Source organism: Saimiri boliviensis, chromosome 13 (genome assembly GCF_048565385.1).
Source record: "Saimiri boliviensis isolate mSaiBol1 chromosome 13, mSaiBol1.pri, whole genome shotgun sequence".
Classification (NCBI taxonomy): Eukaryota; Metazoa; Chordata; class Mammalia; order Primates; family Cebidae; genus Saimiri; species Saimiri boliviensis.
In genome coordinates this window covers 51,148,798-51,171,327 of record NC_133461.1, presented here as the reverse complement: position 1 = coordinate 51,171,327, position 22,530 = coordinate 51,148,798, and the positions used below count along the sequence as shown (strand labels likewise).

Genomic DNA, 22,530 nt, shown 5'->3' with positions numbered 1-22,530 from the left:
AGTAGGTGTCATTTTCTTTACCATATTTGCTAGTTTTTATCATTTGAGGATGGGGTTAGATTATAATTGAAATATTAAGCCTGAAATTATTTTGGAAAACTCAAAGGCTTAAAATCTTTTAGGGGGCATATAGTATTTTTCAAAGATAATTGTCTGTTTCTGGTTGCTGTTACAGGTGATTCTTCACTCTGAAAAGGTGCATACGTAATTTAACTAAAAGTCTATTCACATGAAAGGCCCAGTTTTAACTTGCGTTTCCTTAAGGGGCACAGGTAGCAGTCACTCTTTACCCCCATTCTCTTCCACCAGGCTACAGGGAACCACAGTTTTCTGAAGTGTTTCTTATTTATTTGTTATAGCTGACTTATTAGATGTTTAAACAGATTTATTGTCATCTAACACTTTTATAAATATGATATAGATTAAGTAGAATTTAGAGCATGCTGTTACTTTAGACAAAGTGGCTCTTTATAAGTTTTTTTTTTCTTTATATTCTCTTTTGTTCTCACTTCATGAACAAATCTTTCTCACTGTTCATGAATGGCCTAAATATAAATCTGAATTTTAATTGTGTCTTTAAAATTTTCCAAAGATTTAAAAGTTGACTCTTTGTTGGCTGTCTTAATGTGAAATATGTTAAATTGCATATTATCGGCTTATCCTTTCTTTGCAAGTCCCACATAAATGAGAGAGACTGAAAACATATATTAACAAGAATAAAGAAGAAAGGAGAAAAATGGTAGTAAAGGTATTTAGTAGAATTTGAAACTTGCTTCAAACTACTGACTAGAGGTATTCTTTCTGAGAAAAATAACTAGCCTAAGAGAGGAGAGACGAAGCCTGAAATACTGATAGTCAGATGCATTGCTTTTAAATAACAACAGATTGGCAAGGATCACCAGATATTTAAAGAAAAGCCTTTATGTGAAAGATAAAAGGAAGAATATGGAAGAAAAACAAGGCATGAAGCAGAAGGAAACTGAAAAAGGGGAAAAGAAAGGAAATGGAATATATTACAATCATTACAGTAGACTAGAAGGCTATTTGAAAGAAAAGCAGTTGGGGAAAACGAAATACCGCTTTGGAAATGTAAGGTGTAATGAAAGAAATAAGCAATGATAGAAGAGTTAGGAGTTAAAACTCAGGACTGCTCCATAAAAGTGACTTTGTTTTTAAGACAAAGATGGTGTGCTGGACTTGTATTGTGTCAAACTAGCTAAGCTGGAACTGTTTCCCAGATTTCTTTTTTCTTTTGCATTGTTAGCATGGGCCATGAAGCATTTTGACTTTGAAAGGTAAATGTGAAACTGCAGTCATATTCTTATGCTCAGAAGATCAGGGTGAGGACAGCAGATGCTATTTGCAACTCATAGGCATTGCTGGCATGGGCTGGCATAGGCATGGCCCAGCAGCTGGGTTCCGTGGGTTCTCTTCTCTTTTGGCTTCTCCGAACACTGGGCCAGACCTAGCACCAGATGCAGAGTTACAGCTTAACATGAACTCTTTAACTAGGTTAAAAATTACTTATGGCCAAATCTCTGATAAGACAATTTGTGTCGGCTCCTCTCCCTTCACAAAGAGAACACGTTTGGATTTTAAAGGCAACATGCACCTCATTTAATCTGAAATGGGGATTGTCCCCCATTTCATGACCCTTGCTCCGCCTTATTGCCCTAATCAGGAGCTCCAAAGCTTACCCTATTCTCTTACATTTAGTGTGTGGAATCTATCCTCCCACTTTGTCTTACTGTTTTATTTTCAGTGGGCTTTTCACTGTCTGCTCTTCCCAGGTCCCTTTCTTGTTATTGTCACTCTTACCTTTTGACTCCTCAGACTGGTGATTTCTTTTACCTCCTGCCTTCCTTTTTAATGTGAATTTTTAAATTTAAAATGTTTATATTCATCAAAATGAATATATATATATTGTAGGAAATATAAAAAGAAATTAAAGGTTATCTAAAGAAAATTTATTGCCAGTTGCTTTCCTCTCAAAGTTAACCAGTTTACATTCTTACCAGTGTTTTATGAAAGTGTTTATTAGTATCTCATCAATACTGGGTATCTTGTGATTTAAAAAAATAATCCTTGACGGCTTTTTTCATCTCTCAGTCTTTTGAATTGAATTGTTAATCTTCTTTCCATCCTTTATTTAGGAGTCATAATATACTTGTTGAGATGGCATTTGTATGATTCATTCATTCATTCCTCCCTTTGTTCACCCAGTGGTACCAAGTACAATGGCTAGGTCTCAGCTTGCTTGGAATTTAGTAGTCCAAAAAGTTAGCTTTCTTTATCATAATAGTGCTGGATCTATGCTGCCATGGCCTTTTCTGCCTTAACACAAAACATGATTAGGGACGTACAAGGAGCCCATAATGCACCTTATTAGCATGGTGGCCATGATAGACACTTGTTAAACTGAAAATTAGCAGTCTATTATTAGCAAAATATTAAGCTCACAGAGCTATCTCTGAACCTTTAAGATTCCCATATCTTTTCCTCAGGTATTTTTAGTGTCTCATTAAGTATTATAGTCACTGTTCTTCCCAGGGCAAATTGTGTGTTGATGTTTTATATATGATACTTGAGGCTTTACATGGTATTTTTTTCCCCTTTAAATCACTTTAATTATAGTTAGCCTAATCATGAACTTTTGCTAAGTTTTTTTTTTAAAGGCTGTCCAGCTTTAAGACAATTTCTATGAGTTTTCAAGCTCCTACGAAGCAGTTTTTGAAACACTCTCTCTGTCTGCTTCTTCTGTAATTTAGGCTACTATTGCTGTCCTTAAGTTGTAGTATTTTCACATGACCAGTTACATTGTTGTTATTCCATAATGTGGTACCTGTTTCTTTCTGCCTCTTATGCAGCTGTTTGGTATATGCTTCAGTGACTGTGAGAAGCACGTATTGCCTGTTATAAGATTACCTATAATAAGTATCAGTCAGGTCTTAGAGCAGGTGTCCCCAAACTACGGCCCGCGGGCCGCATGCAGCCCCCTGAGGCCATTTATCCGGCCCCCCGCCGCACTTCAGGAAAGGGCACCTCTTTCATTGGTGGTCAGTGAGAGGAGCACAGTATGTGGTGGCCCTCCAACGGTCTGAGGGACAGTGAACTGGCCCCCTGTGTAAACAGTTTGGGGACGCCTGTCTTAGAGCATTTTCCAAAGTGATAGATGAGTGCTAATTAACAACAAACCAATGTTTGTGGGAAAAGTGGTTGGTAACTCTATTAACTTTCCATAGTTTAAATGACAGTTAATTTTTCTGTGAAATTTGTCCCAGTTGGATGTTCAGATTTTCAATTAATGTTACCCACAATACCAAGTTTACATGAATAACAATGAATCTGCCTTAGGTATACCTTATAATGGTATTTAGTGTACCCTATTTAGCTCCTATTTATGTATGCATTTTTCTCAAGAATTCCCTGGAATATTGAGTAGGAGAGTAAACATAGGTTGATTTTGAAGTGTTTATTTGAACTTGTTTGGGCTTATCAATGGTATGCCAACTTTTTGTTTCATTGAGATATAATTTATGTGCAATAGATTCACTTTGGTAAAGAGCACAATCCAGCTCTTCTTAGTATATTCAGAAGACTGTGTAATCGTCCCCACTATTTAATCCCAGAACATTTTCGTTACCCTACAAAGAAATAGCTTGTTTCTTTAGCCATTAGCAGTCATCCTCTCAAGTTCCTGACAACCACTAATCTACTTTTTTGTCTGTAAGGATTCACCTTTTCTAGGCATTCATATAAATAGAATCATATAACACGTGGCCTTTTGTGTCTGGCTTCTTTCACTTATCATAATGTTTTCATGGCCTGCCTATGCTGTAGCATTTATCAGTACTTCATTCTTGTTTTTGATTGAATAATATTCCATGGTAGGAATATGCATTTTGTTTATCTGTTCATCAGTTGATGGACATTTGGTTGTTTATACTTTTGGCTATGATGAGTAATGCTGCTATGTACATTCATATGCAACTTCTTAGATGGTAGTATATTTTCATTTCTCTCGAGTATTTCCCTAAGAGTAGAATGTCTGGGTCATATGGTGAATATGTTTTATGTTTTGGGGAACTGCCAAACTACTTTCCATAGTAACTTCATGATTTGACTTTCCCATCCGTAATGTACAAGGGTTCCACTTTCCCCACATCCTTGCCAACATTTGTTATTGTCTTTTTAAAAATTTTATTACAGCCGTTCTTATGTGTGTAGAGTAGTATCTCATTGTGGTTTTGCTTTGCATTTTCCTGAAGACTAATGATGTTGAGCAACTTTTCGTGTGCTTGTAGACCATTTGTACATCAACTTTCTAGAAATAAGTTCAATTTATCTATTTTTTCTTCGATTGCTTATGTTGTCATATCCAAAAAAAAATTACTTAACTCAGTGTCACATGATTTATACCTATGTTTTCATCTGGGAGTTTTATAGTTTTAGCTCTTACATTTACATCTTTGATCCATTTTGAGTTAATTTTTGTATATTGTGTGAGGTAGGGGCCCAAATTCATTCTTTTGCATGTAGCTATCCAGTTGTCCAGGCATCAGTTTTTGAAAACATTCTTTCCCCGTTGCATGATACCAACAGCCTTGTTAAAACTCGGTTGATAATAGATATATAGAATTATTTCTAGGCTCTCAATTCTATTTCATCAATTTATGTATCTGTCTTTATGCCAGCACCACACTGTCTTCTTGATTACTATGGCTTTGTAGAAATTTTTTAATTTGGGAAGTGTGGCTATTTGTTTTCAAGATCATTTTGACTGTTATGGGTCCTTTACATTTTTATGTGTATTTTAGGATCAGCTTGTTAATTTCAACCAAAACAAGGTAGCTGATATTTTGACAGAAATTGTATTGAATATATATAGACAAATTTGGATAGTATTGCCAACTCAGCAATATTAATCTTTTCATTGATAATTCCTGTTTCTTTAAACAATGTTTATAGTTTTCAAGCGTTGTACCACTAACTAAGTTTTTCCTAAGTATTTTATTCTTTTTGATGCTGTTGTACATAGCATTCGTTTCTTAATTTTATTTTTGGATTGTGCATTGTCAGTGTATTAGAACTACTATGTAGTTTTGTACATTGATTTTTTTTTTTATCCTGCAGCCTTGCTGAACTCATTTATTATTTCTAATAGTTTTTTTGTGAGTTTCTTGGGATTTTCTATATACAAGATCATGTCATCTGCAAATAGTGATAGTTGTATTTCTTTCATTTCCGGATGCCTTCTTATTTCATTTTCTTGCCTAATTGTCCTGGCTAGATCCTCCAGTACAAGTTGTATAGAAATGGTGGAGCAGATAGCCTTTTTTATTTCAGAATTTAGGGGAAAAGAGTTCAGTCTTTCGCCATTAAGTATGATGTTAGCTGTGGGTTTCTCATAAATGCTTCTTTTTTTAAGGTTATGGAGGTTTCCTTTCTATATTTGTGGTTTGTTTAATCTTTTTGTCATGAAAGAATGTTAGGTTTTGTCAGATGCTTTTTCTGCCTCTTGTGAGATGATTGTGCATTTGTTTGTTTTTTTTTTTCTCCTTTACTCTATCTAAAGAAGGTATATTTTATTGATTGGTTTTTATGTATTGAACCCACCTTGTATTCCTGGGATAAATCCCACTTAGTTATTGGTGTATAGTACTTTTTATACACTGTTAGTTTCTGTTTGCTAGTATTTCATTGAGGATTTTTGCATCCATATTCATAAGGAATATTGGTCTGTAGTGGGGTTTTCATGATGTCTTTATCTCATCTTGGTATAAGGGTAATACCATTTTGGAGAATGAATTAGAAAGTGTTCCCTCCTCCTATTTTTTGAAGAGTTTGTGAAGTATTGGTGTTAATTCTTCTTTAAAGGTTTGATAGATTTCAGTAGTGAAACCATCTGGGTCCTGTGCTTTTCTTTGGGAAAACTTTATTGATTATTAATTCAATCTCTTAACTTCTTCTAGGATCATGTGCCAGTTTAATTCATGTTTTACTTCTTAGCACTAGACGTGTATGTGGTCTTGTATCCTTTTTTATTCTTTCTTCTTCCTCTCAGTCTTCTTCTTCTTAACTTTGCATGTATGAGTAGATGCTAGAAGCCTAGCAAATCTTGTCATTAAGTGGTTATGTTATGTTTTGATTGCAACATGAAAGGCAAGTTTGGATATTAAAACCATAAAGTAGATTAATTATCTGCTTGCTTTAGCTTTGAATATGTTATTCAAGGAGATTTAGTTGTTTGCTACTATTCTTCTGGCACAAAGAATACCATGGGAATACCCTGGTGTTTTGTTGCTTTGTTGTTTTAACCCAGTATTATACGTAAATGGGCCATTCACAGGGTCTGTTCATGACAGGTCATCTTCCGGAGTTATTACTCCTCTTAGTAGTATGCTCATGTTATTTCTTGTGTGTTATAGTTTGTTGCTGTTGACAGTGTTTTCAGTGGTTGTATCTGTTAGGGATGTCATCCAAATCAGTTATTCTTCATCATTCCAAATTAGTATTACATATAGCAAATAAAAGCATATACATTTGTCCTTGGAGGTTAAAGTAAGTAAAGGTAATTGTTAGTGAAATTATTAGTTTTGGAAATAAAATTGTAAAGTAGATTAAGTCTGGTAATTAGATTTTTTTTTTTAAATGCTGCTTACATGTGCTTTTGACCATTAGCTTATAGACTGTTCTCAGCTGTTGTGTTTTGACACAGTGATTCAGTGAAGGGTGGGGTGAGTTGTGTGCTACTGGCATTTGGTGGCTTCGGGCAAGCAATACTAAACATTGCACAGTATGAGGGGACAAATCCACTTAATTTACCTACCCAGAATTCCAATAACATCTCCATGAGAAACACTGATACATACATTTCTCAAGTATTTCAGTAATATTTATAATATTGAATTACCATACTCTAGGATTTTACAGTATCTTCCAGGGAACTTTTAATTTATAAACATCTTTTCACATAAGTATTGAAGTAAACCTTTCTTTGTCTATATTCTCTGTAGCTTCATAATGTTTGTGGATGTAGAATTCCAGCCTGACAAACTTCTCATACTTCTATACCAAAGTACACCAGATCACAGGAAAGAGTAACCATTTTCCTTTTGGGGAAATCTTCAGGAAGGGTTGACTTTGAAATCTCAACTTTAAGTTAAAAATTCCAGTTAACTTTGCATTTGCTTTTCAAATCCAGGTATAATTTATATACAAGAGAATGTATTGGTTTTAATTGTAACCACTACCCCACATCAAGATATAAAACATTCCTATGACCCCCAGAAAGTTCTATCGTGCCTTTTACCACCTCCAACCCCCTCTGCAATTACTGATCTAATTTCTGTTACCATAGCTTAATCTTGCCTGTTTCAGAACTTTGTAGAATCAAAACCATACAATAATTTGTTTCTGAATTATTTCACTCATAAATGTTTTTGAGATTTATTCACATTATACATATCAGTAGCACATTTTTTTTTTAGTGCTGAGTCATCTTCTATTGTATAGATACTCCATAATTTGTTTATGGACTGTTACTGGCTCTTCTCAATATTTGGCTAGTATGGATAAAGCTGCTTTATCCATATAAAGTTTTGTCCTTGTAAAAGTCATTTTGTGGCCTATGTTTTCATTTCTCTTTGATAAATACTTAAGTATTTATCAAATACTTAGGTAGAGGTACTTGATAAAGTACTCCTACTTTAGGAGTATGGGGTTAGGAGTACTACTGTTGGATCATAGGACAGGTGTATATTTATTCTTAGGAGACTCTAAACTGTTTTTGAGCTGGTTGTAGCATTTCACACTCCCTTTAGCAGTATACTTTTATTTTCATAGTGGTGCCTTTGGAGGAGCAGAAGGTTTTAATTTTGATGAAGTCCAATTTATCATTGTTTTCTTTTATGATTAGTACTTGCTGTATCCTAAAAAAATCTTTGTATACTCCATGTTACTGAGATTTATCCTGTGTTTTCTTAGAAGCTTTATAGCTTTAACTTTTATTTTATAGGTCTTTGATCTTTCTTGATTGAATATTTGTGTCTGGTGTGAAGTGGGGGTTGAAAGTTTATTTTTTCACATACAGGTGTCCTGTTACTCTACCCCATTTATTATAAAAGGCTTTCCCCATTGCATCACCTTAGAGCTATGTTGAAAATCAATTAACTATATATGTGGACATATCTATACACATACTCTATTCTGTTTGTTAATTTTTCTCTATTTATGCCATACTATAATCTCTCTTGATTACTGTAACAGTTCAGAAATCAGATAGTGTGAGTGCTCCAGCTTTGTCCTTTTTCAAGGTCTTTGTATCTTCATATGAATTTTAGAGTCATCTTGTCATTCTTACACAAATGCCAAGGTATTCTTTATTAGGATGGCATTGAATCTGTAGATCAATTTGCAGAGAATTTACATCTTAACAATATTGAGGTTTCCAATATTATTTCATTTACTTCTATCATCTTTATCTGCAATGTTTTAGTTTTTTATGCAAAAGTCTTTGACATCTTTTATCCATTTAAAGGTAGGTATAATTTTTAATGCTATTGAAAATAGTATTTTAAAATTACATACTTTCCAATTATTTGTTGGTAGTGTATCAAAGTAAAATTGATTTCGACATAGATCTTGTATCCTCCATTCTACTAAATTCACTTAATTGTTTGAGATTGTTTTGGTATAAATTTCTTAGGATTTATTAAGCAAATCATGCTGTCTATAAATAAAAATAAGAGTGCTTCTTCCTTTCCAATCTTTATGCTTTTTCTTTTCTTTTCTTTTCTTGCCGTAGAGCACTGGCTAACGTCCCCATTACTATGTTTAATAGAAGTGGTGAGAGCAGACATCCATGCCTTATTCCTGATCTTACAGGGATAACATTTCAGTATTTCACCCTTAATTTGATATTAGCTGTAGATTTTTCATAGAGGAAATTTCCTTTCTTCCGAGCTGACTGAAAGCTTTTATCATAGTGGGTATTGAATATTGTTGAGGCTTATCCAAATTTATTTGATAATTTAATTTTCATATGAGTTTTCTTTTAGTTCTAAATTAAATTCTCTTCATTTTTTCTTTAATTCTTTTAATTTATTCTCTTACATTGATATTTCAGTTTTAACTTTTTTGTTGTTTTTGAGATGAAGTCTCACTTGTCGCCTAGGCTGGAGTGCACTGTCTCGATCTTGGCTCCTTGCAACCTCCACCTCCCTGGTTCAAGCAGTTCTCATGCCTCAGCCTCTCAAGTAGCTGGGATTACAGGTGGCACTGCCACACCCAGCTACATTTTGTATTTTTAGTAGAGATGGGGTTTCACCATGTTGACCAGGCTGGTCTTGAATTCCTGACCTCAGGTGATCCACTGACCTTGGCCTCCCAAAGATTACAGGCCTGAACCACCATGCCCGGACAATTTTAACCCTTTAATACTGGAATAAATCCCACTTGGTCATAATTTACAATTGATTTTACATGTTACTAGATTCAGTTTGCTATTCCTTTAGTCTGTTGAGGATTTTTGCATTTGTGTTTGTGAATAATATTGATCTGTAATTTTCTTTTGTTGTAATGTCCTTGTTAGCTTGCTTTGAAGTGTGTTCATAAAATGTGCTAGGAAGTATACCTTCTTCCTGCCATTTTTGTTTGAAAAAGTTTGTGTAGAAGTGGAGTTACTTCTCTTCAAATGTTTGATAGAATTTATCAATGAAGCCGTCTGGACCAGGAGTTTTCTAGGTTGGGAAAACTCAATATTGGATTTTCTTTATTTGGGTATTAACTTTTAAAAATTGTGTTTTTCGAATAATTTTCACATTCATCTAAGTTGCTGGAATTGTTTACATGAAATGATTAACCATGGCTCCTTTTAATGTCTGGCGACTGTATCCTTTCTTTCATTTCTGATATTGATAATTTGTGTTCTTTCCCTTTTTCTGGATCAGTCTAGATAAGGATTTACAAATGTTATTAATCCTTTCTTAATACTAACAGCTTTAATTTTTTCAAAAAATTTGCTTTTTCTATTGTATTGATTTTCACTCCTCTTATTTCTGTTATCTTCCTTTCTTCTGTTTAAATGGAGTTCTTTTTCTAGCATCTTAAGGTGGAAGCCTGAGTAATTGACCTTACACCTTTCTTTTCTACATTTAAAGCTTTACAGTTCCATTAGTTTTCTACTTTAGCCTCACCCCTACAAACTTAGATATGTTGTATTTTTATTATCAACTTTGAAAATATTTCTTAATTTCCCTCTTGATATCTTTTTTGACCTACAGATTATTTAGAAGTGTGTGTTTAATTTCCAAATGCTTGCTGTTTTCATTGTGGTCAGACAATATAGTCTGATTTCAGTCCCTTTAAATTTACTAAGACTTGGCCCTGCATGGTTTATCTTGATGAATACTGACTGTCTTTCTGGTGAATTGCCTTCTTTTGTCACTGGGAATTGATCTTCATTTCTAGTAATATTCCTTGTCTTGAAGTCTTAAGTTTTATTTTAGTCCTTTTTGCTTGATACTGTTATCGCCATGTCAACTTTCTTATCCTTAGTATTTACATGGTTTATGTTTTTCCTTTGGTTTACTTCCACCTTATCTGTGTCTTTATTTAAACCAGGTCGTTTATGAATAACATATGATTGAGCTTTGATTTTTCTTTTTTTACACAGAATGAAAATTCATTTGGAGCATTTGGTTCAATATTTAATGTAAATACTACTTTAACTGGATTTAAGTCTGTCATCTTGCTATTCATTTTTAATATTCATTTTCCCATTTTTTTCTCCTTTCCACCATCTTTTAAGCTAATCAACCAGTATTTTAGTATCCTATACTATGTCATCTGTTGCCTTTAATAGTTTTATTTGTATGCTTACTTATTTTTTGAGAAAGAGTCTTGCTCTGTTGCCCAGGCTGGAGTACAGTGGCACTACCATTGCTCATTACAGCGTTGATCTCCCAGGTTCAAGCGATCCTCCCACCTCAGCCTCTGTTATAACTGGGACCACAGGCACGCACCACCACGCCTGGCTAATTTTTGTATTTTTAGTAGAGATGGGGTTCTACCATGTTGCCCAGGCTAGTCTTGAATTCCTGGGATTAAGTGATCCTCCTGCCTGTGTTGCCCAGGCTGGTCTCGAACTCCTGGGATCAAGTGACCCACCTGCCTTGGCCTCCCAAAGTGCTAGAGTTACAGGTGTGAGCCACTGTGTCTGCCCCCACCTTTTTTCCTGTTTTTAATGGTTGCTGTGACTCTGTTCAAAGGTACAATGTGTGTCCTTAACTGACCACACATGGTTTTGAATTAATACCACTTCACATAAAGTGGAAGAGTCTTTTAAAGCCAAGTAATTTGCCTGGGCACGGTGACTCACACCTGTAATCCTCCCTTTGGGAGGCTGTGGCGGGCAGATCACCTGAGGTCAGGAGTTCAAGACCAGCCTGACCAACATGGAGAAACCCCATCTCTTCTAAAAATTACAAAATTAGCCGGGTGTGGTGATGCATGCCTATAATCCCAGCTACTCGGGAGACTGAGGCAGGAGAATCATTTAAACCTGGGAGGCAGAGGTTGTGGTGAGCCGAGATTGCACCATTGCATTCCAGCCTGGACAACAAGAGTTGCTGTCTCAAAAAAAAAATAAATAAATAAAATAAAGTAATTCATTAAAAACTAGTAACACCTTTCCATCCTTTGTACTATTGTTGTCACCTACTTTACTGCTGCATATGTTCTAACCTCCACAATATATCATTAATGGTCATATATCTTTTAAAGAATTTATGAAAAGAAAAATAGTTTTTTAAATTTCCAACTTCTAATGATTTTTCTTTTTTCTATAAATTCATATTTCTTTCTAGAGTCATTTTTCTATCAGCCTGTACGCAACTCACCAATTCTAGAATTACTATAGTTTTAAACAAAGCTGTGTTAATACATTGAAAGATATTGATAAATTCACCTTTAGTTTTGAGGGACAACAACCCTTATGTTGTAGCTTTTGTTTATATTCATAATTCTCCAAGGAAAAAGCAAAGCTAGTTCTCAAAGAAAAATTTTTAACTAGCAGTCCTTTGAAGAAATTTTAAGACAATAATAGGTAAAATTGATCTCTGGATATAGTTTATATGAGTTTTCAGATGACTTTGCAAGTGTCTTAATAAAAGTTTTTAAAAAATAGCCATAATATAAATAGGAAAGTCCTGACATGAGGTTGTCAGCTTAGCCATAGGAAGTAATCAAGTTACTGGCTTTCAGAATTCACTGCTTATTTGGTTTTTTGATGTTCTTGTGCATCGAATTCCTTGGTGGGCTGAAGCACTTTCTTAGTGTTTAGGGAAAGTGGCAGAAAATAGTCTTTTGAACAAATTCCATCGAGTGGCAGCTTGGTGGGGATGAGTAGGTGAGGTAAGATGTTAAGAGAGCTGGGTAATAGTTGTGAATAAACCATCAAAGAACTTTACATACCCCACCCTTCACCCCAGATTGGTTTGGCTTAAAGCTATGAATGATGGCAGGATCTTGAATTAGAAGGTCCAAAGACTATAATGTGGTTTATTTTCACTGTTTGTTTATTTGTGTAAGTGATAATATTGGGTGAGTCCAAACACATGGTTCTCCTACAAATGATATCACCTAAATGCTAAATACTGTAAAGTATTCACGGATACAGAATCTTTTTCTTCTAGTGAGTGATAAATTAAAGAGATAATTACATTGCACTGAAGACATATGATGGTAGAGGGAAATACAAAGTACTACTAAAGTGCATAGGAGTTGCACCTATGATAGATCTGGGGCAAGTTTGTGTTTATAGGCATTGGAGAGACATGACATCCTAGCTGAATCCTAAAGAACTTAGGTGACGTGACATAAGGATAGGATCAGTGGAGTTCAGTGAAGAGAGAATGCTATATGCAACTAACTGTATCAAAGCGGAAAAATATCTTGTCCATAATCAATAGTTTGAGACAAGAAGAAAGGAATGAGAGACGAGACTGGGGAGAGAAATGTTGGTGTGGTCATGGATGACCATATGTCATACTTAGATGTTTAAACTTGATTCTTATAGGAAAATTTTAGCCACTGGAACATTTGAAGCAAGAAAACAGTATTGTCAGATTCTTTATTTTTGGAAGATCATTCTCACTGCAGTGCAAGCAATATTAACACTGGAAATAGGGAGGCTTCTTAAAAGGTTGTTGAAGTATTCTAGGCAGAAGATAATGGAAGTGAAAATGTAGAAGTAGATGGCTTAGAAACTATTAAGGGGGTAGAATAGATAAGTGGCAGATAGACTATAGAGGAAGAAAGAGTTGGAGATGACATCCAGTTTTCAGGGTTAGGCGTTCCTTGAAATAAAGAAAGGGAAAGGAAGGAATAATAGTTTGAAACATGTAGAATTTGGGATACCTATAATATACTCAATTGGGAGTCATTAAGAAATTGTACAGTGGCATCTGGAAAATGAGAGAGTGTTCTGTTGGAGATAAAGATGGAGGGGTGGTCATGAGCATATGACAGGTAGTGTATTATCTTCATAGTGCTCATAATTACAGAGCTAGAATTACAACTTGAAGCCAGTGATTCCATGTCACATCAGTGCTTTCTTCTGTAAAATACTGTTGAAACATACTTACTTAGGAGTGAAAAAAATAGGGCAGAAGTTAACATGCAGTGTTGTTTATATTCTGAAATAACTGGAAAGGAATAAAATGAAGCTGATAAAGATGAGAGATCTGTTGCTTTAGAAGTTCTGCTTGTTGACCAGCAGAGGGCAGTCAGTTTTGAAGCGCAGTATTTTTCTGTCCTGTGTTCCCCTTTAAGGCCTAGAAGCTTGTGTATTTTGAATATAGATTTTCAGTGTTCTTGTTACACTGGGTCAGGTATCCAAGGCACTTCTATTTATTTTTGCTTCTGAGACTTAGAAGTCTATGTTCAGTTTTTTTTCTGGAGCAAGGTCTTCATTCCACCTCCTATTCCTTACGTTTGGATCTTGTTTCCTCAGTAAAGCTGAAAAGACTTGAGTCATCCCTTAAGAGCCGCCGTGGTGGCCTGAGGTTGAGACTTAGTGTAAATCAGGTAGAATCTGAGAATGTCATGAAACTTTGCCTCTTGAATCCTCAGTTAAGAAATTATCAGTTTTTGTGCTTGGTTAACTATTCAGATTCAGGGACATGAATTGTGCTTTTATTAGTCATAGGATTCGGGGAATTGAATGAAAGAGATTGACTTTAGTTTCTAGAGACAGTATTGATAAGCTAGTTGATTCTGTACAGCAGCAGGCTCCTCCACTATTTAATTTGAGGGGTGTAAGAAAAACTTACTATCCACCTGTCACATGTCTAAAATGCCCATCAGTCTACTTTTGAGCTTTAGGCATTCAAGGCTCCCTTAAAATTCAGAAATTTCACTGAGAGGAACAAGGTAAGTATGGCAGCACAAATTATTTCTCTTGAATTCACTAACCAATGATTTAGTGAAGACTTGAGACCATAGGACATGAGTAGGAAAGTTCAACTAGTTTTAGCTAGGAAATCGGAAAAAGGTCTGGAGCTAGAATTACACGGTTTCCTGTTTGTAAACCTTCAGTGCCTTCCTACTGACTAGGGAATTCATTATGAGAATAAAGCCAACATTTATAGAGCATATACTGTTCTCATTTAATCTTTAAATCAGCCATATGAGATAATTAGTAGTACTATCCCTTGTTTGCAGATTGGGAAACTGAGGCACAGAGAAATTAAATAATTTGTCTGAGATTGCTTATGGAGGAGACAATGAGTGTTTGCCACTGTTCAGTTCTGTATATCTTATGCCACGTACCACAGTTCCTTGCCCATAGTAGGTTTGCAGTAACCCAGATAATTTTGAATGGAATCAGAACATGGACTAGCATGAAGCCATGTTACTGTGGATGGTGGTTTTTGGGAAGAGAGGCCCATGTGGAGTCACTGCAAACCCCAGCAGGATTCCTGAAGCCACTGGGTTCATAAAGATGTGCTTTCTGCTTCTGACTTAGTAGAGCATTCATCTAATTTAAGGAAATGTGGAAAAAGAAGTAGAAAAGCCTTTAAAGGTTTTACTTCACAACACCTGCTCTGCTGTATTAAGGTGAAGGGATAAAAATTGGATTATTATTTTTAGTTAGAGTGTCATTATTAAATTGGTGTTATTTATCTAAAATTCGTAACTGATGATTTTCCATTTTTTCTTGTTAGAGCAATAGAGTTCCTCAAAAGTTTCATTATAAAAACAAGAAACTTGGTTTGGTGATATAACAAATCAAATTAGGTGAGATAAGTTGTTTGGGGGCTGGGTGACTTTCATGGGTAACAATTATAAAGGCTAACATAATCGATCTGGCAGTTTTAGAAGATGTTAACGTTTAGGTTTGGTTAGGGTTCCTAGGACATCTGTTGTACATCTGGGAAGTGAATTATTTCTTTAGTCTTTCATTTTTATCCAGGTGAAGAATCCAGATTAAGGAATATCCTCATGTAGAAAGTTATGTGGGAAAAACCTTCTATTTTAGAAATGAAGAGTACATTAATAGTGAGAAGAATAAACAGAGCCCTTTTTTTCTTCTTACAAACTCTGGGCCCTTAACTACATTAGTATTTGTTGTGATTTCTTATGTGACTAGAAATCAGTCCTAGTCAACTCTGGGGAAAGGACTTGGTGAAGCAGAAAAAAATTAAAACTGATGGTAAGAAAGCAGGTTTAGTTTTTATGGCCATAGTTATCTGTGTACTCTCCACCCTCTTGACTGTGGATAATTGAGAGTAGCTGGTTATTCTGGCCAGGTCATTGTGATTGACAAGTTACAGCTGTAGACTTTGCCAAATCATAAGCTCAGGAATAAAAATAATCTATATTATGTATTCAGATTCAAGAAAGATTGACTTTCTAAGTTAGTTGCTGTTTGGGAGAAGAGAATGCTATCACCGTAAAGTTGTGAATTATGAAAGACATTTCTGTTGGGTTACTGAATGTCCCTTGGGGTTTTTTTCATTTATAACATTGCCTCAGGCCTTCTGCTGCATCCTGTTGGAATGACCTTCTTTTCAACTCTGCTGGCAGCTGTAATATGGCTCTTTCCCCTGAATCCTTCAGGCTTGTCACATGACAAACATGAACTGTGACCCCTTTGTTCCTTACTCAGATGATGAGGTCTCTTTTTTTCTTTCTGTCTAACAATTTTACCTTCTTGTCTTTCCTTTCCCCCCTCTTTGCTTCCATGTTAATTTCCTCCTGAGGCAAGGGTAGCAATTTAATTTTTTTGCTTGAAATATAACATCAATATAGAAAGCATACAAATCATAACCTCACCATATTTTCACAGCATGAACACATTCATGTAGGCAGTAGTAAGATCAAGAAGGAAACATCACCAGAACTCCAGAAAACCTCAGTCTCCTTGTAACCACGTTTCATCTCCCCCATGGAAACACACTCTCCAGATTTTTTTTAGCTTTGCCTCTTTTGAGACTTGGTAGAAATTGAATCATACAGTATGTATTCCTTTGTGTTTGGTTCCTTTCATTTAACATTTTTGTGTTACTCTTTCATGTCACCCGGTCATTATTGCTGTGTATTATAACATGGTATGACTATTCCACAATTTATTTTACTCTTAATGGCCACTCAGATTATTTCTAGCTTAGGACTCTTGTGAATAGTAGTCATCCTTATACATATCTTTTGATGAGCCTATGGCATATTTCTGGGTGGGTATTTACATAGATGTGGAATTGCCAAGACATTGCGTCTGTCTAGCCACTTATTTTAAAATTTCATATAAAACACCAAAGTACTGATTTCAGGTAAACACTTGGAAGATTTATAAACATACGGATGCAGTTTTAGCATAATATATCTAATTTATGGCTAAAGAAATTGCCTCTAGTTAAATGTATTGTAGTTGTTTTTTGTTTTTTGAAACAGGGTCTTCACTCTGTCACCCAGGCTAGAGTACACTTGGCTCACTTTCAACCTCTGCCTCCCAGGTCCAAGCAGTCCTTCCACCTGAGCCTCCCAAGTAACTGAGATTACAGATGCACACCACCACGCCCCGCTTATTTTTGTATTTTTTGGTAGAAATGGGGTTTCATCATGTTATCTGGGCTGGTCTCAAACTCCTGACCTCAAGTGATTTGCTTGCCTTGGCCTAAATATATTGTGGTTTTAAACAGGTTATTCCTGTAAACAACAAAATTGCCTGTCACTGCCAGATTACATGTTTTAGTAACTTTCTTCCTAATATGTACTTTTTATTCAATTTTCCAAACAAAGCTGAGCTATTGGTCCCATTCTGCAAAAATCTTATGAAGATGTTTTGATGGTAATAATTTACCATAGTTAAGATTACATCTGAATGACACCATCTCTTAGTGTTCAGAGTGACATGCTAGTGCTTCACTGCCAGGCTTAGCCAAAGCTCCAGAGGCTTACACTTGCACAAATTGCATTCATTACCAAGAACCCTGCAGAAGTAGTGAGAGACTGGCTCTATATACTGTAGATGGGCTCTGGGATAAGTAGCCAAACAGTTGTGCAGCTGAGACCAATCTTTTCTTCCTTTTAAAATGTGGACTTTCCAAAATTTTTTCCATGGATACTTAAGCACAAGTTTAACCTGATGGGTATAAAAATATGACTGCTGTATCGTGTTCCTCAAAAACTGGCTAGTATCTCTTAAAGAAGTTTTATTTGACCATCAGATAAAGTATCCCCTAAGTCATGCTGTAAACATGCATAGAATTAAGCTTGACTGATTCTATGATGTTTTGTAGACCTCAAAGGATTTCCTTCCCCTCCAGCAAAACAAAATAAGAAACCCAAAAATGTGGAAGGAGTAATTAAAATTTAATGGTTATAAAAAGTAACAGAACGAGATTTTCTTCGTGTGTTAGGTAAATATCTTTCCTTATGTATGTCTTTTGGGTGGATGAAAGAGAGCTGCCAGTCCTATTGAGACGTTTTTTGAAACAAAGGATTTTGTTTTGAAACAAAGGTAAAAAAAAATTAAAGGGTTTCGTTTTACAAAATTATCCTCTGAGAGTTCTATGTTTTTCTTTTCTTTCAGTTAAAAGTAATAGTGTATAGACATATTGGTAAACATATTCAGAAAACTGTCTTAATATAGGAGTGTTGTGTTTTTGTCATTTTAAAATGACATGTAGAATTCATCTTGTTCTATTTTAAACCAGTACATTCAATTTAGAAAATACTGCAAACAACCTGTGTTGTTCTGTGTACTCTGCTAAGCCCTAGAGGAGACAGAAACCACAGTTCTTCTCCTCAGAAAGCTTATGGTCTAGTGGGTATGTGGTGGTGGTGGGAGCATATACAAATTACTATAATACAATGGAAGGTAATTGCCACAGTGAGATTTCCTTGGATGAGAGACAGGTAGACCCATTTGAAATGAGTCTTAAAAGCTGAGTAGATTGGCCTAGAATGGCCTCTTTGCTGATCTCTGCCTATTGGCAGAGAAACCATGTGGCTGCAGTTAAGATGTCTTGTAAAGGAGGAATGGGAAGTGAGGCTGGAGGGAAGGAAGCCAGGGTGATGAGTTTATATGTGATATAGGGGATAATATAGCACAGTGGTTAAGAGCACTTACTTTATTTTTATTTTTTTGAGACGGAATCGCTCTGTTGTCCCGGCTGGAGGGGAGTGGCGCTATCTCAGCTCACTGCAACCTCTGCCTCCTGGGTTCAAGCTATTCTCCTGCCTCAGCCTCCCTAGTAGCTGGGATTATAGGCACGCACCACCATACCTGGCTAATTTTTGTATTTTTAGTAGAGATGTCATTTCTCTATGTTGGCCAGGCTGGTCTCAAACTGACATCAGGTGATCCGCCCTCCTTAGCTTCCCAAAGTGGTAGGATTACGGGTGTGAGCCAGTGCGCCCAGGCAGAACACTACTTTAGCTCAAACAGCTCAACCTTGCTGTGTGACCCTGAACAGATTACTTAACCTATCTAAGCTCAGTTTCCTCATTTGATAAATGGGACCAGCGCTCATATAACTGACTGCAATTTTGTATGATAGAAAAGAGATAATATATGAAAAGAGCTCAACATAGTTCTCAAGAAGCTGCTCTGAGCAGTGGGGAACTATTGAAGATTTTGGAACCATGGCCGGGTGGGATCTGAACCGTGAAAGGCTTTCGTTGTTATTTTTATTATTGACATACAAAAGACTGCATACATTTTAAGTATACATTTGATAGATGTTTATGTATGCATATACCTATGAAGTCATCACCACAATCAAAGTGGTAAACACATCTTTCACTCTGAAAAGATGCATGAAAGACCTTTAAAGAGGAAAGTCTGACCTGCAATGTGCTGGAAAAAATGGAGCAAAGTCGAGCCTGGAAATGAAGAAACCAGTTCAGAGGCTTCCCATACTCCAGGTGAGAAGGAAAGAATGAATGATGTCAGGAGATAGGTTTAGTGGCCATTTGAGACTGGCTGCTGGAGGACAGGGTTAGGTCTTCATCTTTACATTATCTCCAGTACCTAACCCAGTGACCAGATGGTAGTGGGCTCTTGCAGGCTAGAATCGAGAGGCTTTCCCTTTATGAAAGATTTTTATTTTAAATTGCTTTTCCTTTTTTTCTTTTTTTAGGGCTTAAAAGACAACCTTCTTGCTTCAGGGACATCCAGCCTGACAGCTACCAAACAGTTGCTTCGTCCAAGAATCACGAGAATCTGCCTCAGGGACTTGATATTTTGTATGGAACAGGAAAGAGAGATGAAGTATTCTCGAGCTCTATACCTGGCCCTTCTGAAGTGACCACTCCACTCTCCATCCAGATTCTTGCTATTTACTGCCAAAGAAGACACAACGAGCATTGTTGCACTGTCCTGAAATTTCAGTTTCTGGAAAATAATCACCAATACAAAAGAGCATTGTTTACAGTTAGAAATTTTATCGAGTCTTACCTATCCATCCCATGGGCTCTTACAGACTAGAATTTGTCTCTGTCTTCTGAAAATCAGTTATAAAATACACTTTGCACAGAATTAAGCATCTGCCTACCTGTGCATTTAATTGCAGCAAGTTAAGGCCCTGTTTGTTACCACCTGCCTCATTTGCCAGATTGTAACAGGTGAGGTGTCCTTCCCTAAAGGAGTGTGCATTGAGATGCTGGAGAAAGGAAGAGGCACCGCAGGAAAATACAAGAGTGATGATTTCATTCTATATTGAACCTGTTCCAAAGTGGTAGGTGTTCTGGGCTGGACTCAGAAGTTACTTAGCTAACTATGACAGTCACCTTCTGTACATGACAGGCCACAGAGTAGGGCTTGTGGTGACTTTGGTTGTCTGAGTCACAGTGTTGTCAAAATGAGACAAATGGGGAAAAATTGTGCTTGGGGTTGCTGATTCTCTGCTTCATGTCACCATGTGCTGTTTCTGATACCAAGTGAGGGGACATCCTTGTCAGGGAAACCTTAAAATTGAATTGACCGATACATCTTGTTGAAAAAATGGAAAAGGTGGGAAGTATTGGAAGGAATGATAGGGCATTGCATTCGACCTGATGAATGGGATGTGAAAATGGTATCCTAGAACAGGAAATTTGCTTCATACGCCTAAGAGGGGAAGGGGCAGAATCGGAACTCCAAAACTACTGGTACGTGTTTTGTTGATGAGAAAAAAATCACAGCACAACCAGAAAGGAGAATGGGCCAGATGTTTTCAAATTACAGTATTTCAAAAGGAAGATGTTATTTTTTGTTTTGTATTGTCTTAAATCCCAAGAAGGATGGTTTTTGTAGTTCCTTCTGTCATAATACCTTTTAGTTATCCTAAGTCTTAAGTACATTGGCACATTTTAAAAATCCTAATTGGCCGGGCGTGGTGGCTCATGCCTATAATCCAAGCACTTTGGAGGCCAAGGTGGGCGGATCAGCCTGACCAACATGGTGAAGCCCCGTCTTAAAAAAATAAATAAATAAAATAAATCCTAACTAATGATGAGAAATTTTTTAACAATAGGACTTGATGTTGGATTCTGTACTTAAAAGGTAATGTCAGTATCTCACTCTTGGGGATATGAGCTCTAGCAAGTTATATGTGTTCACTTGAGGAAGAAGCTGACGGACAAAGCTAACCCTCTTTTAAAAAAAAATTCCACGTGTGTGGAATACCGCTGGTGAAAAATAATCATTGTAGTTAGAATCACATACAGAAAAAAATGATTGAATCCTCCAAGAATGTTTTCCAAAAATGGGAAATGCTATACTTAAAAGAATTCAGAGGAAGAGAAAAAAAAAACCACCTCACATATGTTATTCTTCATCCTGTTCTTCCCATTGGGACTGTTACGGCCATATTCTGCACTATAGTAAATTCTAAATTGGCCACATTTTTTTTTTTTGTCAGCAAGTTATTATGTAAAATGCTATAAATTATGTGTATGTTAAAGGAGTACTTTAAGAAGAGATCTTTATCCAAAGTTGTTTTTGTATATTTAAATGCTTAGCTTTATTTTTTGTACAGTGCAGCATCCCCATATTTGTGTATAATCTTATTGATCGGATGTTTAAAATTACTTCAAATACTTCATTAAAGTAATTATTTTATTATAAGAATAACTTTGCTCAGTCACTGACTTTGAAAACCATGGTCCTTAGTAGTTAGCCCCTGAGGTGCTCAAATTGCTGGGCATTGAATTTTTCCTAGTTCAGATTGTGAGTTACTTTGGAGTATGGGTATTTTGGTTCCAGAAAGTCACTTTAGATCCAAGTTGTTGTATCACTTTATTTGAAATAGTTGTAAGTTTGCATGCTGTTTGACTCACAAAGAAAGCTAAGCATACTCATTATAAAAGCTTTTCTTGCCCATCAGGGTTTTTTACTGAGGTATTTTTCAAAATTATTTTTAATATTCATTTTTTTTTTGTTTTCTATTCACATTCCCCAAGGTTATAATCAAACCAGAATTCTTTTTTTTCTTCCCTCCCTACCTCCCTCCCTTCCTTCCTCTCTCCCTCCCTCCCTCCCGCCTCCTGGGTTCAAGTGATTCTCCTGCCTCAGCCTCCCGAGTAGCTGGAACTACAAATGCCCATCACTATGTCCAGCTAATTTTTTGTATTTTTAGTAGAGATGGGGTTTTGCCATGTTGGCCAGGCTGGTCTTGAACTCCTGGCCTCATGATTCATCTGCCTGGGCCTCTCAAAGTGCTACGATTACAGGCGTGAGCCACCACACCTGGCCTGTCTTCTTTCTTTTTTATTTTTTAAATTTTTTAAAGAAGAGATTTCACCATACTGGTCAGGCTGGTTTTGAACTCCCGACCTCAGGTGATCCGCCCGCCTTGGCCTCCAAAGTGCTTGGGTTACAGGCGTGAGCCACTACGCCCGGCCTTAATATTCACTTTTAAACTTTGTCTTATAAAATATATCTTACATAGAAGAAAATGTGTATCCAAGGTATTCTGCGCAGTTTGCGAAATGGTGGCCTTGGAGTAGATTTGATCTACAAATGCATTCTCCTGGACTCACACA

At 36.2% G+C, this 22,530-nt stretch overlaps 1 protein-coding gene across 2 annotated transcripts in view; it reads left to right on the top strand.

The window, feature by feature from the left end:
• Nucleotides 1-21,619, top strand: part of TAF4B (TATA-box binding protein associated factor 4b) — a 154,133-nt gene extending 132,514 nt beyond the window's left edge. For both annotated transcript variants that reach the window (XM_074383657.1, XM_010335484.3), the window contains one exon: nt 19,647-21,619. In XM_074383657.1, coding sequence (XP_074239758.1) covers nt 19,647-19,814 — 168 coding nt within the window. In that variant the 3' untranslated portion in view covers nt 19,815-21,619. The remainder of the gene's footprint in view (nt 1-19,646) is intronic.
• Nucleotides 21,620-22,530: the final 911 nt, after the last annotated feature.